Source organism: Nipponia nippon, unplaced genomic scaffold, assembly GCF_047370975.1.
Source record: "Nipponia nippon isolate SJK-2023a ecotype South Korea unplaced genomic scaffold, ASM4737097v1 scaffold_10, whole genome shotgun sequence".
In the NCBI taxonomy this organism is placed as follows: Eukaryota; Metazoa; Chordata; class Aves; order Pelecaniformes; family Threskiornithidae; genus Nipponia; species Nipponia nippon.
This window is the reverse complement of record NW_028262291.1, coordinates 12828561-12849249: the sequence shown is the minus strand read 5'-3', so window position 1 is coordinate 12849249 and position 20689 is coordinate 12828561. Positions and strand designations below refer to the sequence as shown.

Below are 20689 nucleotides of genomic sequence, written 5' to 3'. Positions count from 1 at the left end.
TAGGGTTCCTGCCAAACTATCTTAGAGAAGAATAAAATCACTTAGACTAGATTTAGGTGCATCAATCTCAGCCTTGAGTATAATGGATGCAGAGTATTGTGAATGCCTGTGCTCAATACAGAGGCAATTAAGGAATAGGAAACTACATAAAGTATACTTTAAATTAGTTTTTTCTACAGTGACTAATAATATGCTGTTCTTTGAGTTGGTGTATGTGAGAGAGTTGTTGTTTTTTTAAAAACTGGGCAATTATATTTTTATTTAAATAAAAATTTCAAATTAACATCTAATACTCCTTCAAATATTTGTATAAGCTCCTTGGAAAGCAGCAATACCTTTCTCCTCCTGTAGGCTGTTTTTATAAAGAAACCTATGGAGCAATACATAAGTCTTTGCTTAGCTGTTGTAATCTGATTATTTTGAACTGAGATATAACACATTGTCTTGGGTATTTTGATCCCAAAGGAGTTGTGCTGTTCGAAACAAGTAAATTCTGCTTAACAGGGAGTGAGAGATATATCCCTATTACAAAAGAAGTAAACATATTTTTTTTTTTTGTCAAAACTCAGTATTGTTAAATTTATTAGTTCATTTTAATACTTTTGTCAGTCTATTAATTTAACATACTTGGTTCTTGCAGTCTTTCCTACCTTGTTTTAAGATAACTTTGAGATGCTCACTTTACCTATTCTATAATGCAGGTGCTACAAGTGGTGATTTTCATGTAAGCTAATGTATAGGATAACTATGTTTCAAGAGGGAGCTAGAGAGCTATGAAATAATAAGCCCTCAGGAACTGTCCGTAACCCTTTGTTTTTCAGATTAATAAAAATAACCTGTAAATGTTTTTCCCCATTTCAACTTTGTTTTTCAGGTGTCTATTGATGGAAATGACAGTGTTAGTGGCACAGGAATGATAGGTGAAAATGAACAAGATAAAAAAATGCAGGTATGTAGCCCAAAACAAAATAATTAAATATATCTGTTTCTTCTGTCTTCTCTGCCCAGCAACGTGCATGATAGGTAGTCCTGTGTAGCCATGACCTAGGGTCTGCTGCTACCCCTCAGGAATTTTAGATCTCAAACCTATACAGATAGGTCCTATTTCTCACTTTGTACAAGATCCTTTCACAGGATTTTAAAAAGATCTTCTAATACTTACTGTTTTCTGGGTTTTTTCTGTTAAAAGGTAATTAAATATTATGTTGGATTTCTAAGATTTTTCAAGCTGACCTGAGTATTTCATCAGTAAGGGTGTAAGTATTTCAGAAGTTCTTTTCCAGAGAGTGAACTCACTTCTTATAGTCCTTGAGGCAGAAGGAATGCTGACTCAATTAATGAATTACTTTCTTCTCAAGAGAGACAATTCAGGCATGTGTCTGGAGCTGTTCTCTGTTTGGTGACTTATTTTGATTCCACTTGCCCTGTTAGAGTCCCTGACTTTTGTTGCGAGTTTTGTAAGTAATCAGTAGGTAAGAGTGTTGCTGCTAGTGAACACTTAAAGAAGCAGAAAAATACTTCCATTTCTTTTTCTGTATTCATATTGTTAGTACACAGAAATATAAAAACCTTTTCAATGTGAAAATATTAACTTAAAAGTTCAAAGGACAATGGAAAATACAGGTGCAACTTATTAAGTCTCAAGCTTTTTTTTACCTGGGATCTGTAAAATTATGTAAGGAGAATGGTATTTGTCATCATAATATATTTTATTAAAGGAAAAGACAAAGCAAAACATATTCTGGGCTTCAAAGAATCACAACCAACAACAAAAATAATAATAAACTCCCTCTACCCTTACATGTTCAAATGGAAAAAAAAAAAAAAAAAGGCGCTAGGTCCCACAATATTTAAAGCCTCAGACACTCCACTGTTGGCTGTGTAGCATGACTGGGAAAGGAGACAATAGCTAATACATCCATTATTTATGATATTGGAATATATTCCATAAAATGAAATCAAGTGTGCAAATCAAGGTTTTGCACACTTGTAGGTTGGAATAGGGATACAACTCCTACAAAATGCAAAATTCAAGGAAGAATAAGATAAGATCTTGGTTGGTTTTACCTAGAAGTAAGAGCCTATTAAGCAAAATGACCTGTAAGCAGTATCTAGTTACTTTTTGGTTTCAGCCTCAGCCCCAAAACAAAGTGAATCTGGAGGTTGTTTTATATTATACATGTATGGCAACACATATGCCATATGGAAACGTGCCAATCTTATGGAGCATTATATGTTCCAAACAAAAAAAGATCTGATATTTCAAAAGGTATTGAGGCTTAGTCTCAAATTCTGACCCCTATAAGGTGACTTCAGTTGGCCAACTGAAGGGTCCCAAAGCTATCAATTATCTGTGAAAATCTTAATCATGTCTATATCTTGATTTAAGTAGATACCTATTTGTATCTCATTCTGAAATAATATATTACTTGGAATAAAATAATCTCATATTTAGACATAGTATTAAATAAGTGTATATTTATAAACTTAAGTCCACAGGTAACATAAGAACAGAACAGATGTCATGCTGCTAACTAGTCATTCAAACTTGCATGTGGTTAGGTTTTTCACCAAAGAAAAAAGCATAAAACCTCTTTGTGATTTCTACACGTGAAAACAAAAGACTACGTGTCCCCAAATGGATATCAGACGATTTCCTTTCAAACCTGTCATACCCATCTGTTCATAATAAAAGCAGAATCATACAACTGAAGTTTGTGTATGTATACAATTAAAAATCTTATCTGAGATCTTCATTACCTTTGTTCTCCTGTGTTGCCTGTCTGATCTCAGGAGCATTGGTGATTTCTTTTAAAATTATTTTTTTTTAAATTTTGTCTATTTAGAAGTATTTTGAAGTACACAATTTCTCTCAACAAGTTTCACATTATTATAAAGGTGTTTTATTCGCTATGTTCTTCTGATTTTGTGCCTCTTAACATCTGAATTTTTTAGTTTATTTAGAGTGTATTTCTTCTAAGAACGGTAATTTTAATACTATATCCGTCCTTGTTGAATGATAATGCTAACTGAATTCTTAATAATCCTCAAGTCATACCAACTAATGTATTGTGAAGAAACACATACTTCTGCCAACAGTTGTTTGAACAAACAAATGCTTGTGATGTTCAACTGATTTTTTTCCTAAGTCTTCTGTTTGTTTTATTGCACACACACACACACTTTGTATCAATCTTAATATTGGTAAAATTATGTCTGGTTATTTCCTTGCAGATATTAGCACATTGATTATAGAACTGTTTTAATTTTCTTTTAAACTTTGCCATACTTCAGCTTTATAGCAGATCTTAGCAACTATATATGTATTTTTATATGGTGAAACAACAAAGAAATACCAGCAGGTTTACTGATAGGAAAACAAATCAATGCTTCAGCGCAGGTGCTCAATCAAGCAGCTTCTTCATGACCCTTAGTGTATTAAAGTGACCTCTATGATTCATGATATCATAGGTTAAACAATAGTATTAGTAATGGGTTTCTTGATTCAGGAGGTTGTGTTTCTCCATGGTTCCAGAGAAGCTTTTCTGAAGTGGTGGAGTTGTACATTTCAGTTGATTAAAAATTTCATATTCAACTTTGCATCTTTAGTCTTAAGAACAGTCTGAAGGTAACAGGGGGCATCCTCCCTGAAGAATCTGTAGGAAAGTTGTTCTCAATCAAATTTCTGATCTATCTGAATGAGAAATTAGAGGTCTATGCACAGTTGCAGGGCTACGGTCTCATTGGGATGAGGGAGATGTGGTGGGATGGTTCAGATGACTGGAATGTTGTGATGGATGGATACAGACTCTTTAATAAGGCCAGGTGGGGAAGGAGAAGATGGGCAGCTGCCCTTCATGTGAGAACAGCAGGACTGCACGGGGCTCTGCTTTGGGATGGGTGATGAGCCAGCCAATGGGTTAGAATTAGCTGGCAGACCAGTGTGGGTGGTGTGTGGTGGCTGTCTGCTACAGAGTGCCTGATCAGGAAGAAGATGTGGCCTTCCTCAGACAACTGGAAGAAGCCTCATGTTCACAGGCCCAGGTCCTCACGGGGAATTTTAACCACCTCAGTATCTGCTGGAAGAGCATCACAACAGGGCACATGAATCCAGGAGGTTTCTGGAGTTCAGGGATGGCAACTGGCAACCTAAAGCAGATTATTGAGTAGCTGGCGAGGTGAAACACTTTGCTGGACCATGTACTTACCAAGAAGAATTAGTTGGGAATGTGAAGGCTGGGAGCAGCCTTCAGGAGTCTCCATCCTTAGAGATACTCAGAACCCATCTGGATACTGCTGTGGGTGACCTGCTGCAGCTGACCCTGCTTTGAGCAGGAGGTGTTGGACAAGAAGATCTCCAGAGGTGCCTGCCCACCTCATCCATTCTGTGAAATGCTCTTTTGACAATTCAGAATAGAATTAGATCCATAAGAAAAGGGGGGTGGCTTAAAAGGACAGACCTTTTAAAATAGTCTCTATTACTTTGTATACAGTTGTATCAAAATGTTTACATTTGGGCTTCTGCCTCTTTCTTCAGTCTGTATGAATGTTGCTTGTGTATTAAAGAAGCCTTTAAAAGGGGCTTAAGTTGCATCGCAAAGCTATTCTGTATATTTTCCTGTTGTGTCATGCCAGAAAGGAGAGTAGAACCTAGCTCAAATTGCTCCCATTAATTTGATCAAAACACATGCATCACTGACAAAGTACAAAATGCTCTCATTCATTTTCGAAAAGTGTTCATTATAAGTGCATTTAATTATTGTTTGGCCTTTGCATGAACTTACCTTTGAAGGTGGTCTGATTTATGGCTAATCTCCCATAGGAACAGATCCAGTACCTTAGATGTAATCTAAGTGTCTTCTGTCTACTAATTTGGTCATCTTACCACTGGGCTTGTATTTCAAATTATTTTGTCTTTGTTGTTATTTGGCTAATTAATGTATGCATTTAAATTTGCTAGCTACAAGTAAATATGTTTTACAATTTCTCTTTTCCTTTCTTCAGAACTTATGCTTTTTACTTATTTATTTTTAGTTTATTTATTAAGGACTAAGAAATACATGGCATAGCAAAGGGAGACAAAAGAAACCTGTCAGAATCAGTTCTGGCTTGATAGCAAAATAAAGTGTGTGATTTTTCTGATCCATTGTGGGTTTGTTTGTTTGTTTGTGTTTTTAATGTTTGTTTTTTTTTAAACTTAAGATTGTCTTGCAAGGACATGGAACAAGAGTGACTCCAAAATCTCAGCAGAGTGGAGAGAAAGCCTTTCGCTGTGATTATGATGGCTGTGGAAAACTGTACACAACAGCTCACCATCTTAAGGTGATGAGATGTAAAAGGAGCATTGTGACTTTGCACACATGGGTTTTTTTGACAGCTTATGTAGTTAAAAGTAACAGAATGGTGCTGTTTTGTCAAATGTTTATTGGATTGATTTTACAATAATTGGTTGTCCCGGGTGCTCAGCTGATTTTGCTTAGTGTTCTGGATAGATGCAGGTGTGGGATCATGTTAGGCTCCTATATTGCCAGCATGTAAGAATTCTCTTGTTGAGATAGTTTCTACCAGCAATGTCACAGAAATTCTGAAATCCAGTGTTTGCTTTATCTACCTTATGTGTATGCATGATCATTTCCAATTTTTGAAAGATTTTACCATCATAATACAAAGTCTAACTCTTCAAAACAATCCAACATTTAAAGTGAAAAGCTGGAACATCTTTTCTTTACAGGTGGCAACTCCTTAATGCTCATCCTTTCTTTTTAAATTAAGTAAAGGAATTACTGAAACAGTAAGGGTGTAGAGCTGTTCACATTCCAGCTTAGGCTGAGATAATCACTTGCTGATGAGGTAAACTCCTTGCAGTGCTGCCTTGTCTCTGACAAAACACTCCCGAGTCAGTGAGTAATTGACTCTATGGATCATGTGTTAAAATGATGTTCTTGCTGTAGAGGTTTCATGCAATATAAGATGATCATTAGAAGTACTCAGTGGGGTCAAAAATCAGATAGAGAGTAGGCTCTGAGGCATTTTTGCATACTGTCTTTAATGTAGTTGCATGATGGCAAATCTGTGTGTATTTACAGAAATGTTTTTTGCAAAACTAACTGAAAGGATCAGGTTAGACCTTGGAAAGAGACATCTTTAGTTTTAGAGAAAACATTGTTACCATATTTTTTTTTTATCACTGGTTTAAAAAGAAGATACTCACATGTGAATCTTAGGAAAGGAAATAAAATATGTTGTCTTTGAGAATGAACTGTTTCTGTGTTGAAGTAATCAGATACAACATTTCATTAAGTCAGTGTATTGGATGTTTTGACAGGTGCATGAAAGGTCACACACAGGAGACAGACCGTATCAGTGTGAACATCCTGGATGTGGCAAAGCCTTTGCAACAGGTAATCTTTTGTAGACTAGCTCCTCCTGCTTGTCAGTGTTTGTCTCTGTATAAAGTAAGTTTTTCATACTGCCTTTTTTAAACTGCTAAGTAAAGAACTTGGTTGGGAGAACTGAAAAAAAAAAAGTCATCATTTCAGCTAGCGTAGCATATAGAAATGACAGAGAATTTAACTCTTAGTTACTGAAGGAGGAATGAGGTGAAACACTTGACACTTTCCCTTACTCTTCATGTGTTATGTTACAGTCAGATTTTATGTTGAAAAAATAGACCTTTCTTAACATGAAACTTAATAGCGTAAGTTAAATGAGGTGATAATAAGAAGCTGAACCTGTTGGCTAGAAGTAAATACCTGGTCTTCTGTTCCAAATTTGAAAGGAACTTTGGTGGAAGATGCTGTTTTAAATGTTCTTTATTGAATTTGTATCAAAGAGTGACGTTTCTCAAGAAGCGAACTCATTTTGTACAGACTACTCTGTTCATAAACTATGTTCTCCCTGAGATTGAATTTGATTGTACAAAATGCAATTATGAAGAATGAAACATGGAAGATAGTGAAAGAGCAAAACTTGTTTCAAATTTTATTCTTTTACTTTGAATGTAAATTAGCATAATGCTTAGAAAAGTTAGGCTCTATTTTTAAAAAAAACTTAAGGTGTTTTTAAAATAACTTCGTCTGATCTAATATATTTAATACTGTTTCTTTGAATAGAAACAAGCAAAAGAAATACTGATGAGAAAGGTCAGGAGGGAAACAACCACACTTTAAGGGTTGCACCTAGGTTTAATTGCATAGTGTTTGTAAAGGGATTTCAGAACTACATAACGAAATATTCTCTTCCCTTGCAACAGACTGATGTATGGCTATAAACAGCTGTTTGTCTATTAATACCATATTTTTGGGCAGAGCTATTGTACCACTATAGTTCAGCAATCCTTGCCTTCGAAAAAGTTCATTTTAAGTACTGAATGCTCTCAGTTCAAATATTAAGAACTCTGCTGGGTTGGATCATGAAATTGAGTTTATTTTAGATGTAAGAATGAATTAATGCTCAGCTTGGTAGACATGATTTATGTTTTTAAAGACATCAAGAATAGGAATTTCAGCTGTTTTAGTGAGAACACACTGTGAAACTAAAGCAGGTGCCATTTTCTTACAGACTCTTAATTTATTTTGTAGAAATACATACATCACTTGTGGACACAAGTAAAATTCAAGTTCATTTTCTAAAATGGCTGTTTCAGGGTTCTTTAGTCATGTTCTTTTCAGGGAAGTGCAGAAAAGACAATCTTGGTAAAATGCTCTTTGCAAAATAATTTACAGAGGGCCTGATCCAAAGCTCGCTTTAGACTGATAGAGTTTTTGATGACGATGAGTTCCTAAAAGTAATCTTAAAAGCAATGAGTGTCCGTGACGGCTGTCAGTTGGCACCTATATATGTGGTGATGTTAACAATATGGTTTTAAAATAATTAGAGTTTAGAGCCTGGATAGCAGTAGAGCTTTTACTGCTGACTTCATTAATGGTACTGATTTTTGTATGAGCGAGTAATTAAATGTCATTTTGATGACAGTAGTGGTAAGACATAAAAATTAGATGGATACAGAGCATACAGCTTCCTCAGAAGACAAAATAAATTTGTCCACATTATAATCATTACAGTTTATCCTTTTGAAGGGAAGGAAGCATTATGGAAGTATACTTTCTTTATGAATGAAGGATGAAAGAATTTCTAAACTGTATCTAGAGTTCTGCTGCTCTGTATGGTAGAACGAAGAGCTTGTGAAGAGTGAAAGAGCAAATTTTACTCATCAGGGAGATTCCTGATTGGAATGGCAAGTGCAGCTTTTGATGGTGATGGTTTATGAGTATCCCAATTTTTTGTTTACGCTATTATAATATCCTTTCTGATCTTCAGGGTATGGGTTAAAAAGTCACGTCCGAACACACACTGGTGAAAAGCCTTATCGGTGCACAGAAGAAAACTGCACCAAATCATTCAAGACTTCAGGGGACCTGCAGAAACATATCCGAACACACACAGGTACTATTATTACCCATTTGTTTTTTTTTTTTTAATTCACTTAGGTGGATTTTTTTTTCTCTTTGATCATTCTGTGACTTTATACTTATGAAATCAGTCTGTGTATATTCTCTTTCTGAAGCCCAGTGAGCTCAACAGCATTTCAGCATGGTAAGCATTTACTGCAAATCCAGCATGCTTTTCTTGGAAAAAGTGCTTAAGCATTCACACTGCTATTGCAAATGCACTAACTTTTAGCCATGCATCACTTACATTGTCACTGAGTCACTTTGTGCCTTTACAGTTTCATTTGCAGCTGTAACAGAACAAGGAACTTTTTCCTCAATAATATGGCTCGCCTTTTAGAAATGGCATCAGTGTTCTTCAGTTTTGGTGCTTTAAGATAACTTGCATGCCAGCTTCACGAAGGTTTATAGTTCTGAGCTTGTTGTTATCCTGATTTCCCTTCCCTTTTTGCAGCAGAAAAATGAACAAAATATCATAGAAAACCAACTGTTATTAAAAATTCCAAATGCATAAAAAAAAAATCTTACATTTTGTCTAAAAAAGGGTTCATTTGAAAGCCAAAATACAAATAAATTCCAGACAGCATACACTGCATTCTGCAAAACTCTATGGGTGCACACACGTGTAAACAAGTTTGCACAATGTCTCCTTTGCTCCTGAGATCTCCAAAAAAACCAGAAAAAAAAACCTTAAACACAGGAAGAATAATCTATAGCTTACTAGCCTATTCCATTAAGTATATTTACTTGCCTGCTAGATCACCGACAAGTTTTTCCACTGAACTTTGTGAATCTTAGGAGAGTAAAAAAGAACAAAAGAAATAGTTTTTCTCTGATTAAAAAGAACAATGGGGGGACATAAAAGCAGGCAATAAAAATTATAAAAACCTCAAGATTACATTGAGATAATTCTGCTTTCCTGGACTTCTGTATTCAAAGACAGTTTGTTGGGATTAGTGCTATCTTGATGTTAAATTGGTCATCAGGATGAAGACATAAAAGTGTCATCTGTTTTCAGTTCTAGAAGAGAACTGCTTCACGTTATGTAGTACATCAAGTATAGCCTATAAACTGAAATATTGCTGTATTATGGACAACTTGATTAGCTGTAGACTGTTTTCTTTACTTCTTTATGGCCATGGGAGTTGTATGGTAATTTAATTGCTTTAATCTAATTTAGCAGTTGAGACAAAAGACTTGAGCCAGCCCTATGTAACCATTTACCCATTTGAACAATATTAATAATACAGTCATAGACTCCTGGCAGTCCAGAGACTGGAGTTCAGGGGTGTCGTCTTTTAGATTTATGAGTAGCTGCAGGAAGCCAAAGAATGAGAAGGAAATTGCCCCAAGTCCTTGGTGCAGATGGATGGAGTAGTGTATGCTCATACCCTATGCAAGCTGCAACAGTGCACCCGATGGAGGCAAGTCTGGGCTCTGCCCGCCCTCTCCCATGGCTCTGAAACCTTTTTGTTCCTTTATCATGTAGAGCAGGGTTAGTGCTTTCTTCATTTTCTGCCTGTTTTAGCCAAAAGTGATTTTCCCCTCTCTTTCAGTGGCAGTCCAGTCTCACTTTCTGTTGCCATCAAATGCTTGCCTCGGGTTCCTCCATGGCTTCCCGAGTACTATTCTGGTATCAGAAGAGCTGGTGTGGGTGGTTCTTCATAGCTGCTGTGGGGTAGAGCTTGAAGGCTTCTGACTTGCTTTGCATTTCTAGTGCTGGAAATCTCAGTCACCTGGAAACAGGTTGCTTTTCGAACAAGTACATGAGAAACTTAAAAGGCTGGCCTCACCAACCGGTCGGATGACATTCTTGCGGGCATTCTTTAAGAGCAGTCTGGTTTGGTTTCTACTGCAGGGTCTGTTGTTGGGCGGGGTTGACTCTGCAGCGCTGTTCCTTTCAGGCACGATTTGAGGTTCTCTGCTGAAGCAAGGATTAGGGGAGCCATGGTAACACAACACTGAGGCTTGTACGCTTAATACACACACACTGCCTTGGCAGGAAGCTGAAAAACCTTCCCGAAACAGCTGCCCTAAGGAGTGAATTATAGTTTCTTCTGCCAAGGAGCTAACCACTTTGGAGTTTCGTGGTATTAATGTCTCTATCAGGACTTTGTTTTTTTTCTGTCTGTCTCTAAGTACTTAATGTTGTATCTGTAGTGGTAATCTGCCGTCTCTTGCTCTCAGATTCTTCTCTTTGGTAAGCAGTACAGTGGGTGGAATGTATTTAGCTCTAGGAAGTGTGCAATTACAACCAGACAGCATGTCAGGTGTCTCACACTTCTTCTCCAAAGTTAACCCCCTTCACTCTCCCTCTCTGTGTGCTTTGATAGATCTGAAAGGTTAGGCGTATTGGGGTATTAGACAGGGGTTGGCCTTATCTAGTGTTCATGGTGAAATGTTTTGGTGCAATGATGTAAGTTATTGTGCTTAAGTTTATATTATGTGAATAGACTTATTTTAAAAAGAACATGTATTTGGGATTGCTTAGGTTTTGGAGTTTGAAACTTGAGTTTCAGGGCTGTCTCTCTTTAAAAAGTTGGTTCTTCTCATGCGAGGTTAAGTGCTTTCTAGAATCAGTTTTACTAATCCATTGGTATCTTGTATATGCCAAATCATTAAGGTATTTTTTTCATTTTATGAATTACAATTGACAAATGTACAAATGGTATGATAGCCTTGTTTTGGGTAATGTATGTATGAACTGGAGGGGGGCTGTTAAATACATGTTAGAATATGGACAATGTGGAAGCTAATCCAAGCAACTGAGTCTGTTTTATACACCATAAAGTACTAATCTAAGTGCTTCATAATTTAGCTTACAGATTGTATGATTTTCCTGAATTTTGCCAGTTCTGGCTAAACAGTAGAACACTCCACAGTGACAGGTTCACAGTATTTCTGACTGAGGGTCTCAGAGAGAATTAGGTAGCTTTAGATTCCTACCTTCAGTCTAAGTGTAACTTAGGATTTTTGTTCTTTTATAACTTTTGCATGTGTACCTTTTCTTTTCTTCTTTTTCAGGCGAAAGGCCCTTTAAGTGTCCATTTGAAGGATGTGGCAGGTCATTCACAACATCTAATATTAGAAAGGTTCACATCAGGACACACACAGGCGAAAGGCCTTATTACTGTACAGAGCCAGGATGTGGGAGAGCTTTTGCCAGTGCAACTAATTATAAGAATCATGTGAGAATACACACAGGTATATGAAATGATGTTTTCTATTTTGAAGTGGAATCTGCTTGGGAGAGGCTGTGTCAATTCTTGTGAACACTGTTTTCGTGCATTGTAATTGGATATAGTCATGTTTATATGACCGGGCTTGGTACTTTTGTTTGGGACTTGTCTCCCCTCAGCTGAGGGTAGTTAAGGAGTTAGGTTTCTCACCTCACTGTCAAGGCAGAATAATTTTGGTTTGGATACAAAGTTCTTTAAAACGAATGCAAAACCTGGTCTTCAGTGGACACTGGGCTAAAACCTTAATATGGTTCTGGGGCTTGCCTCTGTTGTGAGCTGTTTCTTAAATAACAGTAAAGCACAAGTCTGAGCTTGACTTCAGCTCACCATTGTGAGTCACCCTTTCATCCCAGGTGTATTTTCCTTGCTGCTGGAGCAGTGGTCAAAACCTTTTTTTTTTTTTATAGACTGGAGGTGAAAATACTTATCCAACCTGATTATCAGGGTGAGTTAGCAGAAATAATCTGCACAAATTTGAAGGTTGTAAAATGTAAATGCCAGTGATAGCCATATCATCTTGGTAGCCTTATATGTTTTATAGAAGCACAGACAAGTTTCATAGAGGTACGTTTTGTATCTCAGATTATCTTTTTAGTTTGTAATGTAATTTGGACATTTGTTTCCTTGGTTTTTAAATGAAAGGTGTTTTTATATGAAACCATAATTGTTCAAACATATGCTTCCTATAGATTTCTTCAGAGCTTAAAGACTCAGAAGTAAGTGAAATTGTACCAGTGTATCAACATACGTGATCATTGAGGAAAACATGGGGCTTCCAGTAATAAAAGAACAAAATTCTCAATACGGTGCCAAACTGACATTGCAGCTTTCAGCCTGTATTATTCTGTCTTCATCAGAAGGATGTGTTAGGTGGAATAATAGGGAGAAAAAAGGGCCTAACTTCTACGGGCAGTAGTTTTTAAAAAAAAAGAACATGAGAGGCTGCATTGGTAAGCTTTGTGAGCTTGAGCTTCACTGTTGCTTTTGAAATTGAAGTGTGGATGGTAATGAAGGTGTGTCACTAAATAGCATTTGTTGACAATTTTTCCTGTGCATCCTGGATAAACTTCTCTTTATCCCTTTTGTTTTTCCATACAGGGGAGAAGCCCTATGTCTGCACAGTTCCTGGTTGTGATAAGCGTTTTACGGAGTATTCCAGTTTATACAAACATCATGTTGTACATACTCATTCCAAACCATATAATTGTAATCACTGTGGGAAAACATACAAGCAGATTTCTACACTTGCTATGCACAAGCGGACAGCACACAATGACACAGAGCCCATTGAAGAAGAACAAGAGGCTTTTTTTGAGCCACCTCCAGGTTAGAGTTTCAGTCTTTGAATCTCTTGTTGTAAAAAATGGGCTGGATAATATTGTGCTGGTTTTTTTATAACCAAGGAAATGAGAGCATAGATAAAAAATCTGAAGTACTTAATAAAGTTATTTAGCTTCTTTGTAGGACTTTTTAGTGTGGTAGGCAACTTGTAAACAGAAACCGAGAGAGTAATTGACCAGATCATAAACTCATTTATAGCAGTCCTGGGGATAAGAGAGAAATTTGAGTCGCAGCCCCAGCAAACCTGCTATAAACATGAATGTGGAAAGGTGCCTGAGAGAATCTAAAATGTTTATGTTTGCAACCTACTGGATTTTTCTTAGGTGTTTTTCTAAGAGTATGTATAACACCACGGTTGGTGGCAGTCTTTTGTGCAAGAGTAAAGGCACTGCCTTGAGAAATGGAAAATCTGTCTTTGCAGCACCCTGATACTGTGCTGGTTTTGCTGCAGTTAATAGCAGCTTCTGTAAACTGCCGTAGAGGCACAGATGAAAATAAGCTCATGTGCCACAGTACTCCTTGGAATATGTTTTTCATGGTATCATGAGTATTGAATCCTATGACTATAAAAGATCAGACTGAAGGAAGTACTGTGATAGGACAAATATCACTTGTCAAATTGTGATTTTTAGATGTGATTGACGATAGGAAATACACGCGCAACTGTTTTGGTCAGGAGAGTTTTTTTACTACACATCTGTGGGAAGCTGCACTGAATGCCTCAAGCAGATTTGCTATAGTCTAATTCCTTCTTCTAAGGGAATGATAAAATTCATTTGCTGAGGTTAAACATTTATTAAGATCATGAACTTACATCTTCACACAAAGGCATCACTGTGTTCTTGTGTATGTTTGTTAATTAGTAACTTTTTAAAAGCTGCCAGTTGTGTTTGCATGGACCCTCTTGTATGGAGAGGGTAACATTTAATAAATGCATTAGAAATATTTGTCACCGTTTTAATATTTGCTTATAAACTAAATGTATACATTTTCTTTTTGTGAGTATTTGTGTGTTAAAACTCATTGCTAAAAGATTATACCCCATGTTCCCAAAACAACAGACTTTGACTTGCGTTTGGTATCTTTCCTTCTTTTATTTTTCTCATCTTTCCACTAAAATTTTTCCATTGGAGTGTTTAAAACCTTGAAACCAGGCTGACACTTAATCCTTGTCATTTGCTTTCATGGCAGCATTTAGAGTATGTAAACTACCCTCTTGCCTTCTTTGTATCAAACAGGTCAAGGCGAAGATGTTCTCAAAGGCTCCCAGATAACCTATGTGACAGGTGTGGAGGGAGAAGATGTCATTTCTGCACAGGTTGCTACAGTTACTCAATCAGGATTAGGTCAACAAGTAGCACTAATATCCCAGGACGGAACGCAACATGTAAGTAAACCCCAGTGTTAAAGAGCTGACAAAAATACGTTGAGAACTGAGGCAGGTGTTTGCAGGTACTCCATGTGCTTTCTAAAATCACTTCGGATTCTTGATAAATACTTATGTGGGTTTCTTAAGGGAAGAAGCTTCTTTGGAGCTGGGCCGGGGTATGTTTAGGGTTGGGCCTCCTGTGGAATACCTAAATTAAACCACATATTCTGACATCTGAAACTATTAATAGAAAGCCAGATTTTTTTGGCTATCCTTGTTATCTTTGTCACTCTTAAAGCAGGCATAGGCTATTTTAACAATTGTTATATATACAGTCTACTTTCTGAGGTTTCTCGGAATTCCCTGATTATTCTATTAATGTCTGATGGTCATCTTCACTGGACACACTTGCAGTCTTGTCTGCACATCCTGGGAGGGGTGGAGGAGTGGGAAATCTTTCTAATCTAGGTGCCTGCTTTACAAGCTGTTTGGTAGTGTGCAGTTCTTACAATTTCTAACATAAACAAGAGGATAAGGAATGCTTTGATACTACCTCCGCTTGAAAATTCCTATGGGTATATTGTTTTAAGGATTCCTATAGATATATTTTTTAAGGATTCCCATGGATATATTTTAAGGACTTCATATGAAATTTCATTGGGCAGGGATTTCAACACAACTCTTTCATTTAGCTATGGCAATATATCGAAGGCATATTGGGAAAGGTTTATATCTCGGCTGGAAAGGCAGCTAAAATGCCAGTAGCATATGAAAGATATCTTCTAAATTCAAATTGGAAATGAAATATTAAAGGGGGCTCTTATATTGCCAACCCTGAACATTGCAGCAATACTAAGTAACTGGCATTTTTACCCTCTAAAATGAAGGTCTGCAAAAGCCTTGACATGGAGTTCTCGCATTTATTTAAATTGTCCTTCAGCTTGACTTTACTTCTGGGATGTTTTATCACCTTGTAAATCAGACATCAAATCATGTATCTGATGCCCTAATGCATTTATACTGGAGACATCAGTAACTTATATCATTATTTTCTTATGAATTGTTTATTTGTGGTTTAAATTCTAAGCCCTCATAGGCCTCTTTAGTACTTCTATTAAGTTAAAAGTATGTCAGATGGAGTACCATCTCAAGGTAGTAACCTTGAGTCACATTGTCCACTGTGTAAGACACATGCATAGATCATCTATCATGCAGTTATTTGGGATATCATCTGATTAACAAGGAGTTGTAGACTCTGGGGGCAAGTATGCATCCTTTTTCTTATTACTGAGAGCCAAAATTGTATTTCCATAAACAGGTAAGTGTGTCTGAAAGGTCATAGAATCATAGAATGCTTTGGGATGGAAGGGACCTTTAAAGGTCCCCTAGTCCATCCCCCCCTGCAATTGGCAGGGACATCTGCAACCAGATCAGGTTACTCAGAGCCCCATCCAGCCTGTCCTGGAATGTTTCCAAGGATGGGGCATCTACCACCTCTCTGGGCAACCCGTTCCAGTGTTTCACTACCTTCACTGTAAAAAAATTCTTCCTTATATCCAGTCTGAATCTACCCTCTTTTAGTTTAAAACCATTACCCTTTGTCTTATCGCTACTGGCCCTGCTAAAAAGTCCCTCTCCATCTTTCTTATAAGCCCCCTTTAAGTACTGAAAGGCTGCAATAAGGTCACCCCGCAGCCTTCTCTTCTCCAGGCTGAACAGCCCCAGCTCTTTCAGCCTTTCCTCATAAAAGAGGTGCTTCACCCCTCTGATCATTTTTGTGGCCCTTCTCTGGACCTGCTTCAACAGGTCTACGTCCTTCTTGCACTGAGGACCCCAGAGCTGCATGCAGTACTCCAGGTAGGGTCTCACCAGAGCAGAGTAGAGGGGCAGAATCACATCCCTTGACCTGCTGGCCACACTTCTTTTGATGTGGCCCAGGATACGGTTGGCCTTCTGGGCTGTGAGCGCACATTGCTAGCTCAGGTTCAGCTTTTCGTATATCAGTACCCCCAAGTCCTTCTCAGCAGGGCTGCACACAATCCCTTCATCCCCCAGCCTGTACTGATACTGGGGATTACCCCAACCCAGGTGCAGGACCCTGCACTTGTACTTGTTGAACCTGATGAGGTTCACACAGGCCCACCTGTCCAGATCCCTCTGGATGGCATCCCGTCCCTCAGGCAATATTAGATCCCAATCAGTAAGATGAATGCGATGAGGACTCTTTGTCCAGGATGGGGACTTGGCCAAAGAGTGATGATGATTCTTAAGGAATGCATGAGCATGCTGGTCAGGAAGCAGAATAATGGCTACTAGATCTTTTGGCCAGTGATCATGGCTTTTGACTTGTGATCATGGCTTAAAATATTTTTTCCCTGCTATTATGAACAAGTTGCCTTTTTGTTCTGGATTGCTACACATTTTGTTTCAAATGAAGAAATTGAACTGGCAGGAGTATTCCTGCTGAACCAACTAGCAGGAATTTGTTTGAGAAATGCTGTTACACTTCAGATGCATATCATCGGGTTTTTTTCAAACCTTACTTAAAAACATACGTTACGTTGCCAGAAGCTAAGACTTAGGTATGACTTGAGCAGCAATCAAACTTTCTTTTTTTACTTCAGGAATTATTTTGTGTTTCAGGTCAACATATCGCAGGCAGATATGCAGGCCATTGGCAATACTATCACTATGGTAACACAAGATGGCACCACCATCACAGTCCCTGCCCATGACGCCGTCATCTCTTCTGCAGGAACACATTCCGTAGCAATGGTTACTGCAGAAGGCACCGAAGGACAGCAGGTAAGATACATGTGTAATGTTCCTTTATAAGATGATATAAAATAGGCAGCTAAGGCATCACAGTTCTGTCATTCACATAGATTTATTTAAGTAAAGCAGTTTTCAACACTTGGCCATAGCATTCCCCTCATAAGAGTATGATGTGTTCTGCTCCAGTGCTATACATCAACATATGGCAGAATGTTTTTAAAACAATTGGGCACCAAAAAAAATACTGAGGTACCAGTCCAGTAATTCATTTTGGTGTATGTAAACTAAGACCTAGAAATGCTAAACATTTTCCCCAAAGTCACATAGTAAGTGAGTGGCAGAGCTAAGAATAGAATCCAGAATGAACTGTAACTTTATCACTTAATATTATGGGCCTGTAATTTATTTGGCAGATAGGGAACATTTGTGTAAGTATATATTTGCGGGTTTGTTTCTAATATACAAATACAATAGCTAACTTTTTTAGTAGAAATATAGTGATATAATTTTTAATCTTTAAGTTAAAATGCATTCCACTATTCTAAAAATGTGTCACGTGAAAATTAAGATACTTATTAATCACTGTGCTCTGTATGTATAAATAATCACAGGCTTATAGGCACATTTAATGAATTTCTGTGCCGTTCTGGGGATATTTGTATTTTGAGAGCTAATAGATAACTTTGAGAACACAGTGATGGCAATCTTTCTTAAAAAATGTATCTTTTGCACAATAAAATTATGCTCATGAGTAATCACAGCTTTGAATTTATCTTTAACTTTGAAGATAACCATTGTATGAGGTCAGTAACGGTAACGGCTCTGTCATCCAGTTGATTCTCTTCCTTTGGTCTTGAAGGTTGCTATTGTGGCTCAAGACTTAGCAGCATTTCATAGTGCCTCATCAGAAATCGGACATCAGCAACATGGGCACCATTTAGTGACTACAGAAACTAGGCCTGTTACATTGTTGGCTACATCCAATGGAACACAAATTGCAGTACAGGTAAGATGGTGATAAATGTTTTTTTGGAGTGTTTCTTACTCCTAGAGCTAGAAGCTCCTAGTCATGTAACAAAATGATTTGATAAGCTTGGCTCCCCTGAAAAAATAGTCCATAACCATATGATCTCATACTTTAAATAATATATAGGGTTAGGAAGAGGAATAATAAGCATCTGATCTTTCCAAATCTACTTGTAGAGCTTCCAAAAAAGGGGGAGGTTAGAGGAGGGCCAAACTTCAGGTCAACTGAATCGTTCATGGAGTCACAGGTTTTCAGTGGAAAAGCGCTTTCATTCATCCTTCAGCATTACTTATAGAACTGATTATATATAAAGCCAAACTCTCAAGAGTAAATTGGTATGAACTTATACAGATAAAATTACTGAATTTATGTTATTTGAACTTTGAAATGCTAATAGCGAAAAAGTGTAAACTGTTATATAGAAAGATTAATAATCGGAAATCTCTGGAAATAGTAACCTTCTGTTTATGTGTCAGACCAGCACAGTACAAGCAGCAGTCTCTGTAAATAGTTCCTCACATTGTCCAGACACTGTAATGGAAGAGTAATTTCTAGGTATGAAAGAGTTTATTTTAAATTGGGCTAATTTAAAAGAAGGTGGAAACCAAGCACAAATTAAGCTTTTGTCTAAAAAGTAACCAAAACCTAGACAAGTATTTTTGTGAATAGTTTATTCAGAGGGAAGCTCAGCTTGACTGGAAGGTTGAACGAAACTTCTAGTGCAAATGATGGCCAGTATGCTCCTTACTCAAACATTAAATTAACTATGTGTATATTTTATTTTGTTACATATGATATGATGGTAAGTTAATAGAAGCTTTTGGAAATTTTAAATCTGGAAGATTCAGTATTTTAAAAATTTATCTCTTTAAATGACATTGCAGTCAAGGGTCAAATAGATGACTGAAGGATCTTAGGGAAATTGCCACTCCAATGACAGAAGTCAATTTTAAACTCAAAGTAAAATAAAAGGAGTTGAATTAGTTTAAATTTTGGGTTGCATAGCAGTATCAGTCCTGCAAAGTACCTAATACTTTTGGTCCACCTTGTAGTCCTCTCGATTCTGTGCTTAACTATGTGCATAAATAAGAAGTCCAGTGGGAATGTAATGAAGCTACATTTTTATTCAAATTTACTGTGGAATTGGGACTCAACGCTTTGTGGGTTTGATCCTATTGTTGTCTGGGTATCACCACAGACACACATTTTGTTCTAGAGAGCATGGAAAATCACAGAAACCATATGTCGTGAAACACTATACAATTACGAGGAGGATAATTTTCATGGATGTGATACACCCTATGAATTTCAAAGGGAGTTGAGTATATGCAACTGTCTTGAGTATGGTTTGCATGATGGGCCTTCGCGCTGACAAATATCAATATAAAAGAACATCAGTGTGGCTATGCAGAGAGGAGATGCTCAAAAGAGTTTCCAAACAAGTCAGCATTAAGCAGCGTAAGTTAATACATGTTCTTGGAAGGTTCTTGGAAATAGCTTCAAATAGAAAAAGAAATGCAGAAAATGCACTGACAGATTTCATTTCCAGGGGGTAAAATACACTTTGCGTGTGGAAGTAACAGCAACTTAAGTCTGGTTCATTCAGACTGTTCATATTTGCTGAAACTAATGAGAGATCAAAACCTTTGAGCATTTGAGTCTCAGGATTAATGCTGCAGTCTAAGTGTATGTATGCACAGTACTCTCTTAAGAGCTCAGAGTGAAAGGAACTGTGTTAATATCTTCAAGCAGAAATGAGAGATTGTTATTTTCCACTTTGTTAAAGTGAATATAGCAACTCAGATGCTGATTGAAGAACAATGGAAGTTGAGAAGCTCTTAATTCTGAACTCCTGTCTTCTAAGCTAAGTTGGCAGTAATCAAAACTGCATGTAAGAGAAAGCATATCAGAAGGCAATTGTTTGCATGAGAGGAAGGAAAAAAGTAACTTGCACCCTCAGCAGTGTGTCCTTTGAATGAAAGTAAAACATAGGCTGATAAAGCCAGTAGCCTGATAACCGGATTGAAATCCTAAGGGGGTGGTAACAGACCTCTTCTTGATTTGAGTGGCTCCAGAATGTGATATCCAGTGACTGTAAAAACAAGTTAGAAGCGATATTTAGAACTGCCCCATTAGGTGTATCCATCTGTCAAATCTGTTTTTACTTTTCACACTCTCATACATCTTTCTCCCGAGCCAATAGGTAACGGCCAACTTTACGTTTTTGTTAGGCTGAGGTTCTCTTCAGTGTTCCCATCTTTGGATATATGTGCATGGTGTACATATTATAAAACTGCATGGATTCTTTCCCAAAATTGTGTCCAGTTGTCTTTATTCAGGGTTGATTCATGTTGCTTCTGACAGTGCCAGATACATTGATGGCCTTGTAGTTGCAACTACAAGATATTTTCCTCTTTAAACTACTGTAGAATCAAACAGTGTCGTGATGACTGCTTTTTTATACAGTCAGGATTCTGCAATAAGTATA

The 20689-nt window shown here is 37.3% G+C and overlaps 1 protein-coding gene across 13 annotated transcripts in view; it reads left to right on the top strand.

The window, feature by feature from the left end:
• ZNF143 (zinc finger protein 143) overlaps positions 1-20689 on the top strand; it is a 42619-nt gene that overhangs the window by 19447 nt on the left and 2483 nt on the right. For 12 of the 13 annotated variants that reach the window (XM_087745346.1, XM_087745369.1, XM_087745360.1 and 9 more), the window contains 9 exons: positions 875-949; positions 5203-5322; positions 6326-6401; positions 8320-8445; positions 11475-11654; positions 12788-13015; positions 14269-14417; positions 17043-17204; positions 18034-18180. In XM_087745346.1, coding sequence (XP_087601472.1) covers positions 875-949; positions 5203-5322; positions 6326-6401; positions 8320-8445; positions 11475-11654; positions 12788-13015; positions 14269-14417; positions 17043-17204; positions 18034-18180 — 1263 coding nt within the window. The remainder of the gene's footprint in view (positions 1-874; positions 950-5202; positions 5323-6325; positions 6402-8319; positions 8446-11474; positions 11655-12787; positions 13016-14268; positions 14418-17042; positions 17205-18033; positions 18181-20689) is intronic. The other variant, XM_087745424.1, reaches the window with a different exon arrangement.